At 59.0% G+C, this 24,580-nt stretch overlaps 1 protein-coding gene across 6 annotated transcripts in view; it reads right to left on the bottom strand.

The window, feature by feature from the left end:
- Positions 1-5,134: 5,134 nt before the first annotated feature.
- DTNB (dystrobrevin beta) overlaps positions 5,135-24,580 on the bottom strand; it is a 134,358-nt gene continuing 114,912 nt past the window's right edge. For all 6 annotated transcript variants that reach the window (XM_053250483.1, XM_053250498.1, XM_053250507.1 and 3 more), the window contains 5 exons: positions 18,821-18,980; positions 18,383-18,472; positions 14,364-14,417; positions 12,208-12,242; positions 5,135-11,134 (listed from right to left, as the gene is read on the bottom strand). In XM_053250483.1, the coding sequence (XP_053106458.1) occupies positions 12,238-12,242; positions 14,364-14,417; positions 18,383-18,472; positions 18,821-18,980 (309 nt within the window). In that variant the 3' untranslated portion in view covers positions 5,135-11,134; positions 12,208-12,237. The remainder of the gene's footprint in view (positions 11,135-12,207; positions 12,243-14,363; positions 14,418-18,382; positions 18,473-18,820; positions 18,981-24,580) is intronic.

Genomic DNA, 24,580 nt, shown 5'->3' with positions numbered 1-24,580 from the left:
AACCTCACGAGAAAGGCAAGCAGACAGTAAAAAGCACCATTGCCTCCACAGAGAGCTGTCAGTGGCCTAGAATGAAAGGTTTGCAAAGCGCTTTGCAGATATTTCCATTCCTGCATCCACCGCAACGTGGATCCCATATTATTAGCTCTAGATCTGCTCCATTTTTGGGATTCTTTGCAGCTTGATGTGGACAGGATCCTTGGGAGGGTGAGGTCACTGACATGCATGCTTGACCTGTGCCTGGCTATTGAAGGCAGCTCAGGTGGGGACAAATTAGTCAACTGGCAACTGGGTTGGGAGGTGAGGGGTTGAATACTTCATGGAGGTGGTAGTGTCCCATTGGGTCTAAAATAAGACCATGGTCCACTCCCCCCGCCCCGAACAAGCCCCCTCTGAGATTCAGAGATGTGTAGCTACTATCAGCTGGTCTCCAGTTTGCTATTCCAGGGCAAGGTGCTTGAGCAGACAGTAGTGAGACAGGTCCAGGGGTACCTGGATGAAACGGATTATTTTGACCCCTTTCAATCTAGCTTCTGCCCTGGTTTGGGGATGGAATGGCCTTGTTCACTCTGCTGGATGAGGGATGTTGGGAGCTGGACAAGAGGAGTGTGTCCCTCTTGGTCAGGCTGGACCTTTCAGTGGCATCAGCCACGGTATCCTCTGGATAGCTTTGTGGGAATGAGGCAAGGAGACACTGTTTTACAGTGATTCCATTCCTTCCTGCAAGGTTGGATCCAGAAATTGGGACTCCTTCTCAATGCCTTTTGGCCGTTGGCTTGTGGCTTCTCGCAGGTTCCATCTTGCCCCCAGCACTGTCTAACAGCTACATGAAACCACTGTGGGGGGAGGGAGGGAGGTCATCTGGCAGGTTGATGTTGGGTATCAGCAGTTTGCAGATAACACTCCGCTTGGGAGTGGCTCTTCCTAACAAGCTGCCGTGGGCACCAAAGGAGGGACAGTTGCCTCTGCTCCCTGGAGCTCCGTTTGCTCCTCTTTCTCCCACCCCAGTGCTAGTGAGAGCCATGCTTAGCCACACAGCTCTACCTGGAGAGCTGGTCTGGTGGCAGCCAGCATGACTTGTCCCCATAGCTAAGCAGGGTCCACCCTGGTTGCAGATGAATGGGAGGCTAGAAGAGTGAGCACTGGAAGAGATTCCCCTCAGGGGATGGAGCTGCTCTGGGAAGAGCATCGAGGCTCCAAGTTCTCTCCCTGGCAGCATCTCCAGGATAGGGCTGAGAGAGATTCCTGCCTGCAACTTTGGAGAAGCCACTGCCAGTCTGTGAAGACAATACTGAGCAAGATGGACCAAGGGTCTGACTCAGTCTATGGCAACTTCCTATGATCAGCCTGCAGGCAGTGCAGCTCTCACCAAAGCCCGGGCAAGGCAGGATGGGAGGAGCCAATGGAGCTCTAGGGAGGAGAGGCAGCTGTCCCTTCTTCTGTCCTCATAAGCTGCTTTGCAACGGATGTGAAAAGCAGGAGAAAGAGGAAGGACGTGCGTTTTATTTCTATCCCCCCCCAGGGATGTAGTGAGGTCGGAGTGTGGCCCCTGGCCCCCAAAGGGAAGACGCCCCCTCAACTTCTTTTTCAGAGAGGCAGGGCAGAAGCGGGGGGGGGGGAGGCAAAAAGCAAGCTGTCACCCAGCTGCTGGTGGTGGTGGTGGTGCTGGGGGTCCTTGGGGCCCAGGGACCTTTGTCCTCCCTCGTTCAATTACAGCGACTCCCCTGATCCCACCCACCTCCTTCTGCATGAGTTGCAACTGGGTCCAGGCGGAGGCCAGTGCCCAGAGGTGCTACTTCAGCGGGTGAGTGGTCCAGATCCAGCTGCAGAGTCACGCACCCTACAGCTCCTCAAGTGCTGAATATATTAGAAGACCGTCGTCCTCTTCCAAGGCAGAGGCAGCCTCTTCAAAGGCCCTCAGGAGCCAAAGTCGCAGCAGGAGGTCTTCTTGGAGTCGCCCACCTTGGCATTAACAAACCTCCATCCTATCCTTGTTGGATCCTAAAACTCTCCTGACCTTGCCCGAGAGACGCTTCCACTGCCCCCCTGCAGGCTTCAGGGGTACAACAGAATGCCGTGCACAGAACGGGGAACTGGTCAGTGATGTGTTGACTACTGCAGAATGTTGTGGCTACCCCTGGCATGAACTGCTTCTCAGACGGCCACAGCCACAGCCCTCCCTGGTCAGAGAAAGAGACCAGGACTAGCCAGAAGGGGTGGCCATCTCCGTCTCCCAGCATGGCTTGCTCTGGAGCACTCTGGGGCATCTGGCTGACCACTGCTGGAGACAGAAGGCTGGGACCTATGGACCACCAAGCACTGCACCTTGGCCTGGCCGGGCGTCAAGGTCACTCCACCCCCACCCTGCCCCACGCAGAGCAGCTCTCCTCGTGGCCCTTTGACCCAGGAGTGGCAGCGAAATCCTCTCCCCTGAGCTCCGTGCTGCCCTCTGACCTCCCCCTGTGCTGCTGGGCAGAAGACCTGCTGTCCCCGGCCCCACCAGTCCCAGCAACCCCAAGACAGGGGCCGGCTTCCCCAGCTGCTCAGGCGATTGAAGCAGCCCCACCTCACTCTGGGGTGCACCACCAGCAGCCCCCAAATGCACCAGCTCCCTCCATGGCCCACCCCCCTGCCCCGCCTGCAGAGCCAAAGGGCCCTCTGCCTCCACAGGGGTGCGCTTTCCGAGGGCATGTGCGGGCGCCAGGGAGCCCCTCTTGGGGGGGCTTGTGGGCAGTGGGGCCCTCCTCCCAAGCTCTTGTCCTCAAGGCCTGGGGGCTCTAGTGGACCCTCCAGGCCGGCCGTCCAGCTCCCACAGGCCTCTCTCTCGCTGCCCTGCAGAGCGGTCACAGGGCCCCCAGCTGGATCGCGAACCACTTCGGGGGCATCGCAGAGAAGACGGTCTTGTGCAGGGCACAACCCTTTCCAAGGCAGCGGGGGGCGCCCAGAGGCTGAGCCCCTGCTGTGAAGAGCTGGGCTTTGCTGCTTCCAAGGCGGGTGACGGTGGCATCACAGCGCAGACAAGCCCGGGGCGAAAGAGACCACTGGCCGGTCTCGGTCTGGCAGCTGCACTGGCCCTGCTGCCTTGTGCTGTGAGCGAGCGAGGGAGCCTCTTTAGACCTGAAGGAGCCTGGCTGCAGCAGTGAGGGAGAGTGGGGCAGAAGCAGCATGCATGCATCCATTCACTCCCCCTGCATCTGTGGCCCTGGACGTGTGGGGCAGGCAGGAGGTCGTAGTGATGGAGTCACAGTGAGGGATGCCCAAGGCAACCCTGCGGCAGCAAGAGGGCAGAGGCCGGCTACTGCTTTCTCCCCCCCCCCAGGGCTCTGGGAGGACAGCTCCCTCCCCTCCCTCGGCAGGATGACCCTTCACCTTCCCTGGGCACTGCTGACCTCCTCACCCCGCCCCCCCCCGCCGGACAGGGCTGCTTTGCCCCTCTGCATGCGCCTCCTCATTAGGCCCTGACATGGCTCCGGGACACCACGGGGGGGGGGGGGCTGGGCCTTGTGGCTTCCCCTCATTATCTGGCCAGGAGAGCCCTCTGGAGCTGGAGAGGTCTGGGGCCAGCAGCCTGGCCAGAGACGCTGGGGAGAGCCAGGGGGCAGGAGTGGCCGGGGCTGGCTCTCCAAGCGCAGGGAGGACACGAGTGGGGTGGGGGGCCTGCGGAGCCTGCCCTGCCTGGGGAGAGGGCTTCAACGTGCAGCTTTGGGCCTGGAGAGCGTCTTGGGCCGGACGCCAGAAGCCTCCCCGGCACGCTCCCCCTCCAGGCGCACAAGGAGGAGGGGCTCCACCCCCCCACACAGCTGCCCAGCAGGAAGCGGCTCCTGCTCTGTGCGTGGCAACAGCCCACCCGGAGGGGAGCCGGCCACGTCCCTGTGCCCACGCAAGGGCCGTTTCCTTCCACTTCCAAAGGAGAAGCCGTCCTGCTGCACCCAGGCATGCCATGGAGGCAATGCCCACCCCCCGCCTCAGTCCCCCGTCTGTAAAATGGGAGGAAGGGTGAGCCCTCCCGGAGGCCCAAGAGGAGGGCGGCAAGGCGCTGGAGAAAGGAGGCCCAGCCGCAGCGGCTCAGTGGCCGGGCCTCAGCCCAGCCAAGAGCGGCCCCCAACGGAGGAGGCGGGCCAGCTGCCCCCACCCTCCAGAGGTGGCGCTGGGCTGGGGCCGGACCGGAATTCCCACACATTCCAGAGGGGGCTCTATGGGGACGGAGGAGTGATTTATGGCGGGCTGGGCGGCTGGCACTCCCCAAACGGATGGCCCTTTCCTGAGGCTGCAAGAGGCTTCACACACCCCGTTAGCTGCCCCTGGGGGGTCATTGTGGGCCTCCCCAACTCCACCCCTCCATTCTCCGCAGTATTGCCCCCTGGAGGCTGCCCTCCGGATGGCAGCAAAGGCAGGGGGCGGGGGGGGCATCTGGCTGGACTGCTTGGGTTGCATTTGGCACAGAGGGGGAAGAGCTGCTGCCCCACCCAGGCACCAAGGGGGGGGGGCGGCCTTTCTGTCACTTCTGCTGTGTGGCCCAAAGGGAGCCCTGACTGGTCCCTGGCTTGGGCAGCAGGAGCAAAAGCACCCTGTGGCGGAGAGGAAGCAATAAACACTTCCTCTGACAAAAGGCAAGCAGAGAAAAGCCTCGCCTCTGGGCACTGCCGGGGGGGGGGGCCCACCCCGCCCCCGCCCCCACCCCGCCCCCACCCCGAAAGGCTGTGGGAAGGCGAGGGCTCTTTGATCCTGCCCAGCTGCAAGGAAGTAGGTCCTAGTGGTTTCAGCAGGGCCACTCGCAGCAAGCAAGGGGGCCCACGGAGGGGCCCACGGGGCGCTCGGCCTCTCCACCCTCCTTGCCAAATGGTGGCCACCTCTGGCCTGCACACTTCTCCACGGCTGGGGGGGGGGGCTGCTGTGCCCCAGTCCCCTTCGTCTGCACCAGCAGCATTGTGGGCCGCAGAGTCACTGGGGGCTTAGAGGCAGCAGGCAGGTGGGGGGCAGGCGGGGGGCAGGCGGCCCCAGAGCAGGAGGGCTTCAAGCCCCGCTTGGCTGCTAACTTCCCTCTTGGGCTCCTCCTCAGGGGCCTGGAAGGGGCCGCCCCCCCGGCCTCTCCTGCTGCTGCCCACTTCCGCCGGATCTTCAGGGCACAGGCTGGTGGACGGGACTCATTTATTAAATATTTGGCAGATGAGAGAACATGGCTTCCAGTTCACAGCTCTCCATTAGACTTGTTCCCAAGATGGAGAGAATCTCCCAGATATTTTAAACATTTTCAAAATGAAAACATCCACCCCTGCACTCAGAGCTCACATTCAGCCCTGTGTGTGTCCACACACACACACACACACACACCCCACACACAGAGAGCGGGGAAGCCGTTGTAAACGGAAAGGGTTACAAATCTCCCCACGATGGGCTTTAGCCAGTACCAAGCCAGACTGGGGGGCCAATGAGGAAGCCCCACCCCCAACTGAGCTCCAGAAGGGGCCTTGCCACAAGGAGAACAGGACCCCCCACCCCTTTGGACGCACACGTGCCCCTCGCCCTCCAGGAAAAAGGGGGTGGCCGCACAGTGCCGGGAGGGAGGACCTTCCAATGCCGACCCCCCTGCTTCCTTGCCATCGAAGGCACAAGCCTCTGCCCGCGGCCCTGGCCCCCAGGTGTGCGTGCCAACGGGGCCCTCGCCATGCCTGGGGCCGGAGAGAGCGCCACCCCCACCCCACTGGGCCGGAGAGGAATGCTGACCGTGCCTGGGCAATGCGGGCAGTGGGTGCTGGGGTGCCCTGCCCCATGACCATGGGCAGCCCAGGGCCAACATGGCCAGCTTGACCTCCCCCCTCAACCCCCCCCCCACTCCAGCGAGTTCTCCTCTCCTCTGCCCCCCCCCCAGTCTCTGGCCTGCCACACACGTCCTGCACACTCCCAGGAGCCTCACCAAGAAGCCCCCCCCCTCGAGGCCTCACTTACGGCATGTCATGCAGATACCCCCCCCCGCCAAACAAGAACACCACTATGAACCAGCACAGGCCCCTCCCGGGGGGGGGGAGAGCTGCGGTGGAGCCCACTGCCAGTCTGTGAGGAGGAGGCACACCAGTGGCCCCCCCACTGCGGCAAGAGAGGCCCCCCCAAGAGGAAAGGTGCCAGTGCCCAGCCCCTCCCGCAGCCTGCCAGCCCTACAGTGGAAGCCCCCTGGAAGTGGCTGCTGCTGCTGCCTCCGTGGGGCAGAGGCAAGTGAGTGCTACTCCCCATGCAGGGCAGCCCCCACACCCAGACCCAGGCCCCAGGGAGGCAGCCAAGCACACACACACACACACACACACACACCGCTGGCTGCTCTCTCTGCAAGGAAGCCATGGGCTGAACTGCTCTGCAGCTGTCCTCCCCCCCCAAGAACAGCCCAGCCAGAGGAAAAGCGAACACCATGGCGGGGGGGGGGGGAAGAGAAGTTTGCTGCTCCCAGATTGTCCTCTTTGCCAAAACACAGAGATGTCTGTTTGCACACAACACACAAAAGCCCCACCTCTGAAGGAGGCAGCTGAACAGGGGCACAGAAACGGGTCCAGCGGGGGGGGGGAGGGGGGCTATTGGGAACAGCCGCTCAGCCTTCGGGCTGTCTGTCTTGGGGAGCAGGCCCCAATGGTCCCCTTTGCCAAGCAGGGCCTGCCAGGGCTCACGCTTGGATGGGAGACTAGAAGAGATTCTCCCCCTCCAGGGATGGAGCCGCACTGGGAAGAGCAGAAGGCCCGCCCGGTGCCCTCCCTGGCTGCAGCATCTCCCAGAGAGATGCCTGCCGGCCCCCTTGAAGAAGCCGCTGCCGGTCTGGGAAGGCAAGCCGGAGCGGGAGGGGCCCAGCGCCTGGCAGCTCCCTCTCTTCCCAGCAGCCTTGCCAGGGCTCTGCGGGGACGGGGGGGGGGGGGCTCCATCATCCCTGACTGCAGGAAGCCAAGGGCTGGGAGGGGGACTAGCTAGCCAGCCGGGCAGGGCAGGCGGCAAACAGGCTGGGCATTGTCTGTGCTTCGCCAGCGCAACCCAGGAGAACAAGGAGCCGAGCGGGACAGCGGAGAGGAGCTGGGAGGGGGCTGAGCGCCAGGGCAAGGGGATGGGGAGGCCCTCCCTCCCCCTCCCCAGACAGCCCCCTCTCGGGGACCCCCTGGCTCCGGCTGCCCTGCCCGCTGAGCAGGGGTGGGTGGGACTAGATGGATGCCAAGGAGCCCGCCCATGGTAGGACTCTGCGATGGGCACTGGCGGGCAAAGACTCCCCAGGGTTGCAGACAGAGCAGGATCTATCCCAGCCCTGCCTGGAAAGGGGGCGCGGGGGGGGGCTGGAACCTCCTGCATGCACAGCAGACCCTGGAGAAGCAGCACCAGGCGCCATTGCCCGAGGGAAGGCCTGCCCCCCCCCGTCCACCGCAAAGTGCAAGTGAGAGAGCGAGCCCTCCCCACCCCACCCCAGTCATTTTCGGGGACAAGAAGTCAGTGGTCACTGAGCTGCCAACTGAGCCCAGAGACACCCTTTAAAGTGGTGATTCTCTTCTTTTGAGCCGGGGGGGAGCAACTGGCCCTCTCCATCCCCAGCACAGCATCCCTCCAGTGGCTGTTGCTGGTGGCTAGCTTATGGTCCTGTTTAGATTGTGAACCCTTTGGGGAGAGGGATCTCTGTCACCTTCCTGACAGGGATCTACAGCATGTAAATATTCCTCGTGGTGGTGGTGGTGTGAGCCAGACACTTGGATCAGGGCAGGGGCTGAGCAAGCACACGCTCCCCACACTGGCCGGCAGCCCGACCTCTGGGGGGCACCAAAGGGGGCTCAGCCGCTGGGCGGGCGGCTCCTCTCTCTCTGCTGCCCAAGGGCTGCACTGCCTGCAGGAGCTCAGAGGCCTCCCCCTCTGAGGCAGGCAGGGGGGACTCGGCCCCCAAAGGCCCCCCCCCCCCAGCCGAGCCAGACTCCCCTGTCCGCCGCCCAAGCCCAGAGCCCCCACTGCTACAGCCAGGCCAGTGGAGACCGGTGCCCTTCCAAGGGGGCAGGCGACCTTGAAGCGGGCAGGCCCACCTGTCTTCCGCAGCGCTGCTGCCAGCCAGAGAGCCGCTCCCAAGCTGCTGGGGCGGGCAGGCCGGGGGGGGGACAAGGGAGCGGCCAGCGGCCTCCTCTCCGGCAGCAGGGACAGAGCCTGGCTGCAAGCCAGCCCACAAGCCCCCCCCCCCCCCCGGCTCCAGTAATATGAAGCATCTGCTAAACTGCGTTGTGGGCTGAAATAGACGGCGCTGCTGCTGCCACCGAAGGGATCCAGGAGCAGGCCACGGAGGCGGGGGGGGCACTTTCTCCACAGACGCAGGCCGGGCTGGGACCAGGACAGACCCCACCGGAGCCTCCTGCAGGAATGGCCCCGGCCCCGCTGCTCCCCCCTCCCTCCCTCCCTCCCGCTTGCAAATGGCCCCGGGGGGGGGCAGGAGAGAGCTGGAGGCTCAGGGTGCAAGAGGGCCCCTGGCCACGGCTCAGCAGCCACGCGGAGCGCTTCAGAGGGCTGGGGGGTTGCCCAAAGGGGCCTGGCAGCGCTGTGGGGAGCGGGGGGGGGCGGGAGGCAGCTCTCAGCCGCAGGAAGACAACCGCCTGGGAGCACTTGAGCCGTCCGCTGCAGGGCTGGGAGGGGCTGGGGGGGAGGAGCCGGGGGGGCGCCCCAGGAGGAGGAGGAGGAGGAGGGGCAGCTGCCTCTGCTTCCTGGCAGCCCCTCCCCCCCGGCCGAGAGCCCCCCCCCCCGTCCGCAGGCTGGCCCTTCCGTGGGGAGAGACGCCGAGTCAGGCAGGCAAGGCGACCCGAGAGACAGGCAGCCTGCAGGGAGTGGGGCTCCCAGACGGGGGGGGGGGCTGCCCCCCTGTGGTCTGTCCGGATGAGCCTCCACGGGGCAGGCCAGAGGCCAAAGCTTCTCCAGGGCCAGGATGACGCTGGAGACCCCCACGACGAGGGGCCCTTTGGGGCTCGGAGGCTGGTCCTGCCAACATACCAGCCCCAGAGCCAAAGAAGTCGCCCCAGGTTGTGAGGGCCCCAGCAGGGGTGGCTTGGACCAAGACGTGGCCGCCGCACGGAAGGCCCCCCTGTCCCTGGCAGCTTGCCCCAAAAGGGGGGACGACAGCCCTGACCCGGCCATGGCGCGGGGGGGGGGGGGAGGGCCTTGGTTGCGAGTCTCTCTGGCCGGCCAGTGAGGGAGACGGGCCCAGCCCTGCACTGGCCACCCTAACCAAGGGGCCAGTTGAAAGGGCTCCGGGGCCAGCCGCCTCCAGGCGCAACTTCTGCTGGGCTCGCCAGAATCAAAGCTGTGCTTGGAAGTTGGCCTGAAGAGCAAGAGAGCCCTATGGCCTCCTCGGGGGGGGGGGGGGGTCACACCTGCCCTGCCCCCCACTCGGAGCCCGGGAAGGGCTGAGCGTGATGCTGGCCGACGTGTGCGCTTGGAACGGGTCCGCATGTGCACCTCTGCCCCGATCCCCAGCCCACTCCCAGCAAACCCAGCACCAGCCACATCTGGAAGAGCCAGCGAGGCTCCCTTGCCGCTGCTCACGGGCTTGGGGGGCAGGCAGGCAGGCAGGGAGCCCACCCACCCCCCAGCAGGCCAACCTCGCTCCTCAGCCCACTCCCTCTGCTGAAGGGGAACCGAAGCTCCAGCCAAGCGGGCCGCTCCCTCCCTCCCTCAGCCAGGGAGACCAGGAACTGGCAAGCTCCCTCGCCCAAGGGCCAGCACGGCCTCCCAGCTCAGGCGGGGCGGAGGGGGCTCCCGGCCCCTGGCTGGCTTCCACCCCCTGCCTTCTGCCAACTAGCTCCACCAGCTCCACTGCTAAGAGGGGCTTTGCAGAGTCCCAGGAAGAACATCAGCACACGAGACTCGGCTGGATCAGGTCCAAGGAGGCCCACCAGATGCTGCCTCTGGGGAGCCCCCAGGCAAGAGGTCTGTGCCTGCCCCTCTCCTGCTGCGGTTGCTCCCCTGCTGCCACTGGGACGGAGAGGCATCCTGCCCCAGAGGCTGGAGGTGGCCCACAGCAGCCACCAGACCAGTAGCCTGCCTGAGAGCCCTGCCCCCCTGAATCTGGCTAAGCCCTTCCTAGAGCCATCCGGCTAGTGGCTAGAAACAGCGAGAAACAGGGAGACAGCTAGTGACGGGAGCAGCCTGGCCCAGTTGCTCCGGAAGGCAGCGGCCGCGGCCCGGGAGGACTGCCGTCCGCTGGCACCAGACGCCCCACGCGGAGAGGGCCGTGGCCAGGAAAACAAGCCCAGAGCGCTTCACACCAGTTGCCGCTCAAGCCAGGTCCCATCCTCACCAGGCAGCCCCCCAATGCCAGGCCTGGTGCTCAAAGGGAACACCTCAAGGGCTACACCCATCCAGTGGACGGACGTGGAGCTCGGCCCATCCGCAAGGTCTCCCCCGGGCATCCCTCGCAGGCCCTGTTCCTTTCCCTACGGCCTGTGCAGGAGAACTGCCCTGTGGGCCTGGACAACCTGCCTCCTGCTCTGCCCCACACACCTTGCTGAGCCGTGGGACACGGCAGCCCCTGCCCCCCGCGCCCTGTTCCTTACCGGCACTGTGTGGCTGTCCCAGCACCTGGCTACACGCCCCAGACATTCACTGACCGGGGGGGGGGGGCGGGGGGGGGCCTGGTGGGAAAGTGAGACGGTGCCTGTAACGGAGCAGTCCGTGCCTGCTGCGCCTTCCGTGCTGCACACAAGGAACCCCCCCCCCCAATCCCGGTCAGCCACATGCCCGCTTCGCAAGGTGCACACGAGGGAGCAAAGGTCACCGGCGGAAGGGCTCGTGCGCGAGGAGGCAAGGATGTTGCTTGGAGGGAAGCCGCGACAACGGGAAGGAGGCTGGCAGCCTTCTGAGAAGCGCCACTCTCGGAAGCGTCCTTGCTGGCAACGGAGAGGAGGCTCTGTCCAAGGAGCACCGGGACACCGACGGAACAGGACATGCAACCCCCCCCCCCCTCCCCGGGAGATGCGCCCCTGCCCTCCCCCCCGCCCCCCAGGAAAGCCGCTCAGTCTGTCCGGAGGAGGCTGCTGCCCGGCTAGGAGTGGTCCTCGCAGCTTCGCAATGGTGGGTGGACGTGCCGGCTGGAGCCTGCCTGGTCTGAAGGATGTGGGCCTCTTGAGGACAGGAGCTTGCTCTTTACCTGGGCCAAGAGACGGAGCAAAGGATGGAGGCCAGCCTGCAATGGGTTCAGCCTCCAGGGCTGCTCGCAAAGCACTCTGGGAAGTGTGGTTTGTGTGTGTGTGTGTGTGTGAACATTCTCCCAGGCCTGCCCACTGCTGGAGGGACAATTCCCGGGGTTCCCCGGAGGAGACTCAGGACAGCTTTGACAGGCCTCCAACTGGGTTGAACTGGCCATGCAGACAGGCTGTGGGGCTGCCCTTCCAAAGATGCATCTACTGCCGTTCTCTTGCAGAGCAGAGTCAGAGCAAAGGGCGCCTCAAGCTTCCGGCAGGAGAGAGGAGGCCAGAAAAGGCCTTTCTCCGCCATGCGTTCCACCGGGGTGTCCATGGGGCCCCCATCACAGGAGCAAAGCACAGAACTCTGCTGGATGCCGTCCCAGCAGGTCACGGGCAGAGCTGAAGGGCCCTCAGCACCCGGAGAGGGCAGCACCCTTTCCCCAAGAGAGGGGAGGGCATTCGGGAGCCTTGGCGATTGCCCCTCCCGCCAGGAAGCAAGGCAGGGCCAACTTGCTGAGCAGGCACTGCCCCCCCCCCACTTCATTCCCCCCAGGTCGAGCCTGCCTCACATAGGGAAGCAAGGCACGGAGGAGGAGCTCTCTGTGGCTGGGAGTGCTCCGTGGGGCCTCCTCCACCCCCACTGCACATCTCCTCTGGGCCCAAATTAATAATAATAATAATAATAATAATAATAATAATAATAATAATAATAATAATTCGATTTCTATACCGCCCTTCCAAAAATGGCTCAGGGAGGTTTATACAGAGAAATAATAAATAAATAAGATGGATCCCTGTCCCCAAAGGGCTCACCATCTAAAAGAAACATAAATGGGGGCATGGGCGGGGCAGGGCAGCTCAGCGATATGGCAGGGGGTCTAGGGGCACTGCAACGCTTGCCGTGGCTGGAGATTGTTTGGAGTTCTGTGACACCCCAAAGCTTGCAGTAAACTGTGCTATCTGGAATGCTGTCTGTCTGTGGAGCAAGCAGGGCGGGCCGTCTGTCTGCCCTCCACGAAGCAGAAGATGGACTTACCTGAATGGCTGGCCTGTCGGGGACCTCCCACTAGCCTGCAAGCAACAGCAAGACAAAGGAAAGGCTGAGGCAGCTGCCCCCAAACCTCACTCAGGACTAGCTTCCTGCATTGAGTTTTTGGACTGTAATACTCTGCCTTGGAAGCAAGGTAGCTTACAGCCTAAAAAGAATTTTAAACAGTCTTACAAACAAACCATTACACACGCAAACCCAACCAAACCCAGCGGCCAACGTCTGTATCTCAGGCCGTGGCGTGGCTCACAGAATCCTCCGACTCTAGAATTAATGTGGGCTACTGACATGAGTGCGACGGGGCGAACCCAAGCCCAGGTGGCTCAGGGCCCGGGAGGAGTCTCAGGGTCCTGCAGTCAGGCTGATGCCAGGAGCTCACATTCAACCCAGATTCCAAGGAGGGTGAGAGCCAGCCCGGAGTGCCGGTGGTGGCAGCAGCAGCAGCAGCAGGCGGGCTTCTTCCGGGAAGGCACTCCCTGCACCGCAGCTGTCCAAGGCCTTCCCCGTCCCCACCATCCTCAAGTGGGCAGGGCAAGCGTCTTGCCAGCTGCAGGAGCTGTGTGCACTTCCCCAGTTTGTGGCTGCGTGAGAGTGACCAGCAAGGCGGTGGTCCGTGAAGCTCCCGCTGGGGAGGACGCTGCCGCCGCCGCCCTACCCAAGGGAGGAAGAAAAGGGCTCCTCCCCAGCAGGAGCCTCCATCACTGCTGCCCCCCCCACCGCCCAGCTGGCTTTCCACTCCCACATGGTGGCAAACCGGGAGCACGCACAGCGCCTCAGCCTGGATGGGACCCTGCCCTACCCAATTAATGCTCATGGGAACTAGCTGGGCGTGGGCTGGTGTGGCAGCGAGGTGGGCTCACAGGGAAAGGGCCACCCCGAGGTTTCTACTAGCCAGCCGTGGGCCACCTGCATTGTGCCGGGCAGCAAACTCCGAGCCCCCGGGAGGAGAGTGGGCAGCAGCAGCTCCCGCCTGTGTCCTGCTGTGGCCAAAGGCTGCTGCCTCACCTGGGGGAGGTGGTGGGGAGAGGCCTGCACTCCCCAAAAGGGGGCTGCTGAGGCGCCATGGCCATCTCCAGGCGGGGCAGGGGCCGCCAGGAGGAGGAGGCGGAGGAGGGACAGCAGAGGGAGGGGCTCCTCACCGCCTTGCCAAAGAGGCCCGGGAAGAAGCCCCCCCCCCGCTGCCTGCCTTCCGCTGGCAGGGCCCCTTGGCAGCAAAGCAGGCGCCCTCCAAGCATTCCGTGCAGCCACGGACGAGAGCCGAGCGCTGCTGGGCGGGGGTCAGGCCCACCTCCTGGGGCGCGAGAGGCAGGACTGGGCAACGGCCAGCAACGGCTTCCCATTCCCGTTGTAGGGTGCCTGGAAACCGCTGGCCGCACTGGCAGTCTTGGTGGCCACCGGGACGGCCAAGGGCAAAGATGCTGCCCCAGGTGCTGGAATGGGGCACCCCACGTGGGGCGGCTTGGGCCTGGCACAAGTGGGGCCCAGCAGTAAGCGGGGCGGAAGGTCCGGCCTACGGCCAGGCAGGCAAGGCGGGGTGGGGTGGGGGCACCAGCACAGGCTTCTCTTCTCCTAGTCGGCTGGCGGGGGGGACGCTGCCAATGCCATGGACACCCCCCCACCACCCCCCCCGCAGGAGGAGAGTCTGGGCCTGCCCCTTCGGCAGCCCCAGGGAAGGAGGCCAAGGGCTCCTGGTGGGGCCGCCGCGCCTGGCTCTTGCGGCAGGTTGCTTCAAGGGCCAGGCCCAGCCGGGCCACAGCATGTGCAGATGGCAAGTGCCGCCTGCTTGCTCCCTCGTGAACAGCCAAGGCCTGCCGCCCCCCTGAAGAAGTCTCGTGTTGAGTGGATCTGTGGGCTCTCCCGCTTACACACCCACCCCACGGGCTTCCTTGCAGAGCGGTGCGTCACACCTGGGGAGAGGGACCCCTCCGGAGTGCGAGAGAAGGGGGCCTCTTCTAAGATGGAGGCTGCTACGTGGGAGGAGGACTCATGTTGGCAGTCATTGCTTGGCTCAACCTTCTGCTTCCCAGATCATTGGGGGCATCTTCTTAATTAATTAAAAAAAACCCAATGGGCTTATTAACTGATGGAGCACTGCAGCCCTTGTGCCGGCCACGATCCTGCCAAGCACCGACACTGGCATTTACCTCGGTCTTTCCCGTTCTGTATCTTGACCTCCTCCTCTTCACCTCCTTCTTCTCCTTCAAGACAAAGAACACCCAATGGGTGAGTAGGAGACTCAGGGGGGGGGTGGGCAGCAAAAGGCAGGGGACCCCGTGAGGGTCAGAGGAGGGGGGTGCCCCTGTGCTCGCCCCCCACGCCAGACAGGCAAGCATCCCTCTCAGCAGGAAGGCTGAAAAATCAAGTCTTGGGGGAAGCGGAAAGACAGGCGGTTCCTACAAACGACATATTTACAACCCTCCTTATTCTTCTTCAGTGTTCAGGGCAGTTAACTTCAAAATCAATGAGACAAGATTGTAAAAGTCTAAATGTCTACATAAAATAGGCAAAATCTCCCTATAAAATGTTTGGAACGGCCTCAGCTCTTCTGCAAGCCACTGGCTCTTAAAGAGGTGGTGGTGGGGTGTTCCCCAGGAACGCATGCACGGCTGGGGGAGGAGAGGGCAGAGAGTCCGGGCACAAAAATGGGCAAAGAGCAGAAAGCAAAGCAGAAAGAGGAAGCCGCCCCACAGAGAAAGGGAGCGTGTCTGCTGCTGCTGCAGCCTCAGCGGAGAGAGGGCGGGACATTCTCCAGGGGGGCAGCTGATCCCGGCCGGCTATGTGGGGAGCAGCACTGCAGCCCTGGGTGGATGGCAGGAGTCTGTGGGGTGCGGAATCGGCATGCCTGGCTTCCCACAGGGACTGGGGCGGGGGAGAGAATCCCTGTGCGCTCCAGCCAGGGTGCCCAACTGAGCTGGGTGGCGGGAGGCTGCCAGGGCCCTCCCTGCTTCCCGTCGGGGCGCACGGCTGCTCCTTCCCTGTGGCCAAGGCTGCTCCGGGCCAGGCTGCTCAGCTGCTGCACCAAGGGCAGTGCCTGGAGCCAGCCCAGTCGGGGACAGAAGGCAGGCCCAGCCGGCAGGGCCCTGGGACCCCCGGCTGGCTACTTCTGGCCCAGCTGCACAGCTCAGCAAGGCTGCTGGATCCCAACCCCAGCTGATTCCACCCCCCTCAGTGCACCAGGAGAGCATCCCAGACACTTTCCAGGAGGATCCCCTCACCCGGCTGCCTGCATCTCATCAAAGGGGGCGCCTGCAGTCCGTCACCTGCCAACATGCCCAACAACGCAGCCTGTGAGGCGTCAGCGGCTGCCGGCAGAACTAGCCCTGCTTGGCTACTGAGGGCCCCCCCCCCGCCCCGAGGCTGTGCACATTTCCAGGGCGAGGAGGGCAGGCCTCACTAGGGACTCCACTCCTGCCCCTCTGGGGCCCAAGGCGGAGGGGGGGGGCTGTCCTGCCAGATCAGAGCCCCAGGGCACGACTGGCAGGAGGGCACCAGCCGACACAGAGACTGCCAAGGAGCTGTCCTGGCAGCCTCTGTGAGGTGGGGCGGGCGTCCTTATTTTGGCTGCCCTCATGACGAGGGCAGGAGACCCAAGGTAGGCGCCGGCTGCTTTCTAGGAGCCACCAGGATAGCATCAGAGCTGGGAGGGGCCTGGGGCACCTGGTGAGCCACTGTGTGAAAAAGAATGCTGGGTTATCTAATCTAATCTATCTATCTATCTATCTATCTATCTATCTATCACATTTTTATACTGCCCAAAACGTGGGTTCTTTGGGCGTTTTGCAAGATAACAAAAACCAATAAAAAGATTAACACATTAAAATTTAAAATGTTAAAACACAATTAAAACACAGTTAAAACAATGTCTAATTAAAACCCTGGGTGAACAAATGCGTCTTGACTGCCTTTTTAAAAGTTGTCAGAGATGGGGAGGCTCTTACTTCAGCAGGAAGTGTGTTCCAAAGCTTCATGGCGGCAGCAGAGAAGGCCTGTCCCCGAGTAGCCACCAGACGAGCCGGTGGCAACTGCAGATGAACCTCTCCTGATGATCTCAATGGGCGGTGCGGTTCATAGCAAAGAAGACATTCTCTTAACTATCCAGGGCCCAAGCTGTTTAGGGCCTGATAGGTTATAACCAAAACCTTGTATTTTGCCCGGAAACTTATCAGCAGCCAGTGTAGATCTTTTAAGATAGCAGTTATATGGTCTCTCCGAGATTAACCAGAGACCAACCTGGCTGCCACATTCTGGACTAACTGCAGTTTCCGGACTACGTACAAAGGCAGCCCCACAGAGAGTGCATTGCAGTCGTCAAGTCTGGAGGTGACCAGCAGATGTACTGCTGTTCTGAGGTCATCTACTGTATCTCAAAAAATGGACGCAGCTGGCGTCTCACCTGAAGCTGATAAAAGGCACCTCTGGCCACTGTCTCAACCTGGGACACCAGGGAGAGTTCTGTGCTCAGAAGCACCCTCAGACTGTGTACCTCTTCCTTCTGGGGAAGTGTGACCCCATCCAGAACAGGCAGATCAAAATCATCTCCCGAGTTCTGACCCCGCAGAATAAGTACCTCCGTCTTATCTGGATTCAGCCTCAGCTTGTTACCTCTCATCCAGCCCATCACTGACTCCAGGCAGGCATTTAGGGAGGTTATTGCCTTCTCCTGATGATGCTGACATGGAGAGAAAGATCTGGGTATCATCAGCATACCGATAACACCCTGCACCAAATCTCCTAATGATCTCTCCCAGCGGCTTCATGTAGATGTTAAACAACATTGGAGACAATACTGAATCCTGAGGGACACCATCCCGAAGTTCAGTTTTTGAAGAACAGTCCCTGAGGGACACTATCTGGAATCTGCCTGAGAGATAAGAGTGGAACCACCTCAAAGCAGTGCCTCCCACCCCCAACCCCCTCAGACGCTCCAGAAGGATACTCTGGTCAATAGTATTGAAAGCTGCCGAGAGGTCCAGAAGGACCAACAGAGTCACACTTCTGCTGTCAATTCCCAATTGTGGATCATCCATCAGGCCGACCAAGGCAGTCTCCACCCCGTAGCCAGCCCAAAAGCCAGCCTGAAATGGGTCTAGATAATCAGTTTCATCCAAGACTGCCTGAAGTTCGGATTAGATGGGCCTCCTTGGGCCTGATCCTGCAGGGCTGTTCTTTTGTTCTTATGGGGCTGCCCAAGGCCAGTTCGGACCCTTCCCCACAATGGCTGGAGGTGAACTACAGCAAAGTGCAGCCTTGTGACTCTGGGGGGGATGAAACCACCCAAACTCATCCCAGGAAATGCTCATCCAACCAGCTCCCGGGACGATGATATGTAAAGACTTTTTGTTTTTAAATCTTTTTTTTTTTTAGGATTGCTTTTTAAAAATCAATTTTTAAAAATCAATGGCCCGATGCCCATTGAGATCATCTGGGGAGGTTTGTCCGCAGCTGCTCAGGGATGGGCCTTCCCTGTTGCTGCCCCAAGACTCTGGAATGCACTCCTTGCCGAAATGAGAGCCTCCCCATCTCTGACAGTTTTTAAAAGGGCTGCTAAGACACATGTATGCATCCAGACTTTTATTTATTTATTTATCTATCTATCTATCATATTTTGCATATTAGACTTCTAGAAGTTGTTGTGGTTTTTAACTCTGTTCATGTTATTTTTAATCTGTGTTGTTTTCTTGCACACCACACAGAGACGCGGGTTTGAGGTGGTATTCAGAGATGCTCAATACATCAATACAAACCTTCCACAGCAAAGGCAGACCACCTGCCCTTTCCGCTCTCTTTGGGGCCGGGATTTCTCCCAAGAGCCCACCCTCTCTCTCTGCAGGGGTTGCCAGTGCCCCCTTTCTGGACTTTTCATGGCAGGCAGAGAGAACGCCGGGGCTGCACCGTCCTCCAGGCAACCTACCTTCTCTCCCTCTCCGCCAGTCCTCCTCTCAGCTGAGCAGTCCCAACACGCCTCCCTGTGCTTAGCAAAGGGGAAATTCTTGCCTGCTGCCACAAGACCAGCTCTCCTCCCCCAGGAACTGGCCCGCCTGCCTTCTATGACCTTTGGGCATGTTTCTCCATGGAAAACCTCCCTCCAGAGAAGACTCTCCAGCCCCAAGCGGTGAAGATGCTGGCGAGGCCTGCGGGTCCCCTTGCAACACTGGCTGCGTACCTGAATGGAGCTCCTTCACCAAAGAGGACATGGTATTGGTGATGGAATCAGCCGCTACCAGCAGATCATTACGGAGGTTCCGCCGGGTCCCTGGGAAAGAAACAGAGATGCAGGACCGCAAGGAGGACACCCCTTTCCAAGAGAGATGCAAGCAAGGGGCTGCTCCGCCCCAGGAGCTGAGCTGCCCGCCCGGGGCTGCTGCCAGCCGCCTCCTCCTCCTCCCCTCCCCTGACACATGGCCAGCCTGCAGGCAGGGCGGGAGAGCGAGGAGCCACCGCAGCTGCCTCCTCAAGACGAGGCCCCACTGCTCCAAGTGGCAGGATGGGGGCGAAGGAGCATTCGCAAGCGGCAGCCGGCACGGGTCTGACGTGATCCCCACCGCCGCCAAACCGCCGTACTCACCGCACCACAGAGCCTTCCGGCTGGTAACAGACTCACCTTGTGCAAAGGCTTCCTGAACATCTCCCCCCACGCCTGCCAGGGAGTCCTGGGGTACGTGGGTTGGGGTGGAGCCCGCAGACGTGGCTCTGACTGGCATTGGCATGGGGCGGCCAGTCCCGTGGGTAGGGGAAGTGTGTGGAGAGCCCGCTGCCTGAGCCTAGAAGAAAGCAGGAAGCCCGTTGAGGCAGTGCCTCTCCTTCCTGAACAGCTCTTCCAGACTAGCAGCATGGTCACCCCCCCACACACACATATGCCCCAAGCTGAGTGAAATCCTCAGACTCCCTAAAGAAAATTCACCCCATGAAGCACTGTCTATGACCCGAGGTTCTCAACTTTGTGTCCCCGGATGCTGCTGGACTACAACTCCCATCATCCCCAGCCACAATGACCAAATGTTATTGTGGCTGGGGATGATGGGCGTTGTAGTCCAGCAGCATCTGGGGACCCTTGTCTGAGAGCCTCTCGTCTTTAATATGCAGGCCCTCACATCGGTGTTTATGGTTTCTGGGCCACTAAGATGCCTGAAAACCTCCCAATAACCCTGATGGAAGAAAAATAAATAAATTCAAATGCCCTGGAGACCCAGACATCCGAAGGAAAAGAAAAACAAGTTGTTCAAGTACGAACTAATCTGCCTACATTCCTTTCAGTTTTCCTTTCCTTTAGACCTACAACTGGACTAAATTTGGTTCAAATCCGCTCAGTGGTCCACAAATTAGACCTCTTGCACCTCAAAGGTTTATGTGTCTGCCACCTTGGATCAGGGTGGATGACATTATTACAAGCTACGCCGCTGAAGTGTATCTATGTGTCACTCACTACAACTGTACCAAATTTTGTTCAAATTGGTTACATGGTCTACAAGTTAGCCCGCTTGCGCCTCAAACGTCCACACATCCACCACCTTGGAATGGATGACGACATCACACACCATGCCACTGGGGCATCCCTATGTGTCCCTACAGCTGTAGCAAATCTGGTTCAAATCAGTTAGACGGTTCACAAATTAAACCTCTTGCACCTCAAAGGTTTATGCGTCTGCCCTCTTGGATTGGGGTGGATGACACCGTTACAAACTACGCCGTTGAGGTGTATCTATGTGTCCCTACAACTGTACCCACTTTGGTGGATGGGGTGGGGCACACACACACACACACACACACACAGAACGTCGAGTGATCTCCTCAGCCTCCTGGAAAGGAGGCTACTAACGCCCCATTTGCAGGGAGTGTCACCATCCACCCGCTTTAAAACTGAGGAGCCGCCTAAGCTTTGACCATGTGACGATTCTGGGAGGACCCACCAGACAGGTGGGAAGTTCCAGGAGGGCTTTCAGACAGCAGGCTTACCGCGAGTTGCCCGTGAGGCTTTACTGAGAGTTCGAAGTAGCTCTAAAAAAACGATGCAAAAAGTGGATTTTTTTTTACCCTGGATATAAGTCAGGCTGCACTCTAATGCACAATGAAAAACCCGAATCGTGTGTGAAGAGCTCCCTGAGAGCTTGCAGGGACTTTGGGGTAAATCTGGCCGATATGTGAATGCCCACCTCCCTTTTCGAGGAGATGCGAGCTAAAAGCCCTGCGTGAAAAAGGCCAAGGCAGAGCTTCGAATCCTTTTGCTGGCGAGACTGGCAGAAGTTGGCCGGTGTTGCCATATGGACCAGGGGAAAAGCCCACCTTCCACCGAGGCACTCAGTCCGTTTCCATTCATGCACAGAGCCAAAGATTTAATAATTGGTTTTAATAATTGTTGCATGTTACTGTTTTTATTTCTGTTTTATGCTGTTTTAATTGTTTTGTGTATTTTAATCTGTGCTGATCTTCAAATATTGTTTTAAATTTTGTACACTGCCTATAGAGGTACATATCAGGCAGTATAAAAATATAACAAAGAAAGAAAGAAAGATGCAATGGGGTCATGGAATTGCAGCAGCAGGAATACACCCTTCACTGGAAGCAGATGCAATCCAGGCCCTCCAAAACGCCACTCTTACAAATCATGCTGCTCTGGACGAGTTTCGTCATGCGCCCTCCCTCCGGGGTTTCAAGAAACACTCAAAGACCCACCTTCTAAAAGGAAGGCATTTTAGTTTTATTCGTTGTCTGTTTCTAGTTGGGGTTTCATCTATAAAATTGGTTTTAATTGGGTCTTGATTTAAAACTGAATTTTATTGAATATATATATATACACTCACACACACTTTATATCCGGCTCTTCCTCCAAGGAGCCCAGAGCGGTGTACTCCATACTTGAGTTTCTCCTCACAACAACCCTGTGAAGTAGGTGAGGCTGAGAGAGAAGTGACTGGCCCAGAGTCACCCAGCTAGTCTCATGGCTGGATGGGGATTTGAACCCGGGTCTCCCTGGTCCTAGTCCAGCACTCTAGCCACTACACCATGCTGGCTCTAGATTTATTTATGGTGCGCGCGCTGCCCTGAGCAGCATCATACCGGAGGAGCAGGATTATGCCAACCTTTTAAACCAACAAAACAATAAGCTAACCAGCCTGGAGTGCTCAACAGGGCGGGGAGCAAGAGCCCAAGAGCTTGATGCTGCGGGGAACGGCCCACTTCTGGATGGCCTCACCGGTACTTAAGCGAACAGCTCCCTCCCCCTCTGGCAATACACCTGCCTTTTCAGCAAGACAGGCGCATTGCTAAATCTGTAGTATAGACTTGGTTAAGAAAACCACAACTGAAACAAGCCGCCTTTCAGCAGAATTCTACACCGCATCCCAAAGGCACAGACTGATCTTCCCTGTACAGACAGTTGGCCTTAAACAGATGCCGCCACCGAAAAGGCCATGCAACCCAATGTGCCATGCAACACAGCACCACATGACAGAACCTCAAGCAACTGGCAGGCAGGCAAGGAGCGAAAGCCGGACACGGACAAGAGGGCCCTGGGGTGGCGTGCTCTGCTTGTTTCCTTGCCCGGAAGCAGGCCGGCCTACACCTGCAGCATGTGCCAGCTGGTTCCCCTGCTGCTGGGAGAGAAGGTCAGGGGGCTGGGGGTGCAAGTCCCCACGCCTCCTACACTCAGAGAGGAGGGGGAGCTCTTGGACAGGGGATGCAGCAGCAGCAGCAGCAGGCCCGGCCCAAGCCCTACTGGCCCCTGAGGCGGTGGGGTGAGCCACGGTCCGCCCACATGTGGTGCAAAACACACCAAGCACCCACTTCACCCCTCAGCCCCGGATCGCCACTCCTCCCAGCATGCAGACACTTTGCCCAACCCCTGGCTCACACTGTACATACATAGCTTGCCTACGCGCCTTGGTCAGGTTGCAGGGATGGCGCAAGGACAGTGGAGAAAGCAAACTGGCGAATCAGCAAAGGAAGGACTCTCCAGGCCATTGGAAGCCGAGGTTGCAGGATGAGATCTGTAAGGGGAGGAGGAAACTGCATGGAAGAGACAGACTGTCGGGAGCAGGAGAATCAGGAGGCATTTGGGACCCCTGGAGCCAAGGAGTCGCAGCATCTTTCCGAAAAGAGTGCCCTGAATATCCCAGTGGAAGGCAGCTCTAGCAGGCTACGCTAGGTGGGGAAGGAGACTACCAACCCTTCTTTAAGGGCAGAGGTGACTCCACCACCACCTGCAGGAAGGGGAGGAAGAGGAGGATGGGACTGTGGATGCCTTGCTGAGAGGTAAAGAGATGGCCATGTGCCGGCGGGACCTGTTCGCTCATGCAGCGTGCTGTCTTCTCTGTGCATGGGTCTGGGATGTGATGGTCAGCTTGCCTAGACCTATCCAGCCCACTGCTCATGATCTCTTCTTGCTCATCCACAGGGGGATGGTGTGCTTTTGTCCAGCCTTCCTGCAGAAGGTAGTGGATGACCATGGGAGCAGGACTGGTTGGGCAGTGGGTGCTGATGAGGTTTCTGGGACCACATTTAAGCTTCTTTAATGAAGCGCTGCACCTCATGTTGAGTACTGAGGAACAGGAGTGTGGCAGAAGTCTGACAAGCTGATCAAGGGGGGATAGAGCAAAAGCCCAAAGGTAAGTACACGACTTTGGCACTAGAGGAGAAAATGGGGGAGTCGTGAGGTTATCTAGCCAACCTCACAATATACTAGCATCAGAGAAACTGGAACACAATCTCCATGACTGGTGACATCTAACGTGCATAGCATGGGAAAACACACCAGCTTGGACTCCTAATGCAAAAAGGCAAATACGACTCTACATGCAATAACTGAGACTTTGGAGGGTGTAATTCCTTCCAAAAAGAACAGACAAAGCAGAGAGGGAGGGAAAATGCTCTTTGTCCCAAATGCCAGAAATCCCAGAAAAGGGCATGTACTGTATTAGCTCAGGGAAGAGCACCAGAGTTAAAAGGAGAGCTGGAGTGCACTACAGGCACCCAGGCTAAGGAACGGATCATATGGATGAAGCTTTCCTGGAAGAAATCACAGGTGCTTCATGGAAGCAAGAATCAGGAGTAATGGGGGACTTCAACTGCCCCGATTCTGTTGGGAAACGAACTTCACTGAGCACCGAATCACCAACCGACCACTGACACGCCTTGGTGACAACCTCCTCTTTCTGAAGGTGGAGGAAAGCAGAAGTTGGTCAGCTATTCTTGACTTGGTCCTAACCATTAAGGAAGACCCGGTCAGGAAGGTGTAAGCCGTGGGACATGGGGAGGAAAGTGATGCAAGAATTCTTGATCTCATGGAAAGCTCGCGGCGAGTGCAGACAAACATGGGACTGCAGGAAAGCGGATTGTAATAAGCCCTGGTAAGTCCTAGGCAGGATTCTATAGCTAGATAAACAGATGGGGAAAGGAGCCCAAGATGGGAGGAGGTTACTGAAGGAGAAGTTCCTAAAGGCACAGTCACAAACAAATGGAAGACATCTAAAGAGCCAATGGGGTGGCTGCACAAGGAGCTTAGTGATTAGGAAGGACAAGTAAGCAAATGCCCGGCTTCCTGACATTAGTTCAAGTCTTCAGAATGGGATAAACGGCACCCCTAGAGGACGAAGAACTTGTCGATCTGATCGCAGAATCTCTGTCTATTTTGAAATCAGGGAGAATGGATGAAGTGCCCTAAGGCGGTAGGTGGGCGAAGGCTGGCCTCATCTGCCAAAAGTAGGGGACGGAGAACACCGGGGAAGATGCTGCAACAGATTGTGCAGAAAGGCAGAAGAGGGCCTGGGTGGGCTCAGCCGGATGTGTGAAAGGACCCCAAAAGAACCCGCCACCATATAACCACCTAAAACCCGACATTTTAAAAGTATGCATGGAACATTAAAAATGGAAGGAGAATCCATTGTCCTTAAATCAGATGAAACTGTGAATTCCGTATCTTATGGGGTGTTGACATCAATTGCAAAGCACATATAGGGAATGCCCATCCATTTCTACTACAGGAAAATGCACTGCGGCCTATAATGGGCCTTCCTCAGTGGCATTATTATAAAGGAGTTCCCCAAGTAGCAGCTATGCTCTCATGTGCAGCCAGGTACTTGATGAACAATGAGTAAACTTTCAAATTTTCTCTAAAAAGATAATACCCAATATCTAATAAATAAATAAATATGAAAAGTTCCACTACTACATACACATAAACCACCAATGTCATCCCATAGTACAAACAAATGTAAAACATACATATTTATAACTTCTAAATTTTTGACGCTACTTCCTATAGAAATGCCCACACTTCCTCTCTCCACAAGCTCATAACGTAATACTCAAAGTGCTAAAAATATAATATACATCATCATCAGGACAGACATGCACCAATCCATCCATG

Source organism: Hemicordylus capensis, chromosome 1, assembly GCF_027244095.1.
Source record: "Hemicordylus capensis ecotype Gifberg chromosome 1, rHemCap1.1.pri, whole genome shotgun sequence".
NCBI lineage: Eukaryota > Metazoa > Chordata > Lepidosauria > Squamata > Cordylidae > Hemicordylus > Hemicordylus capensis.
Note: the sequence above shows the minus strand (reverse complement) of the source record. Positions and strands in the feature narration are given on the sequence as shown.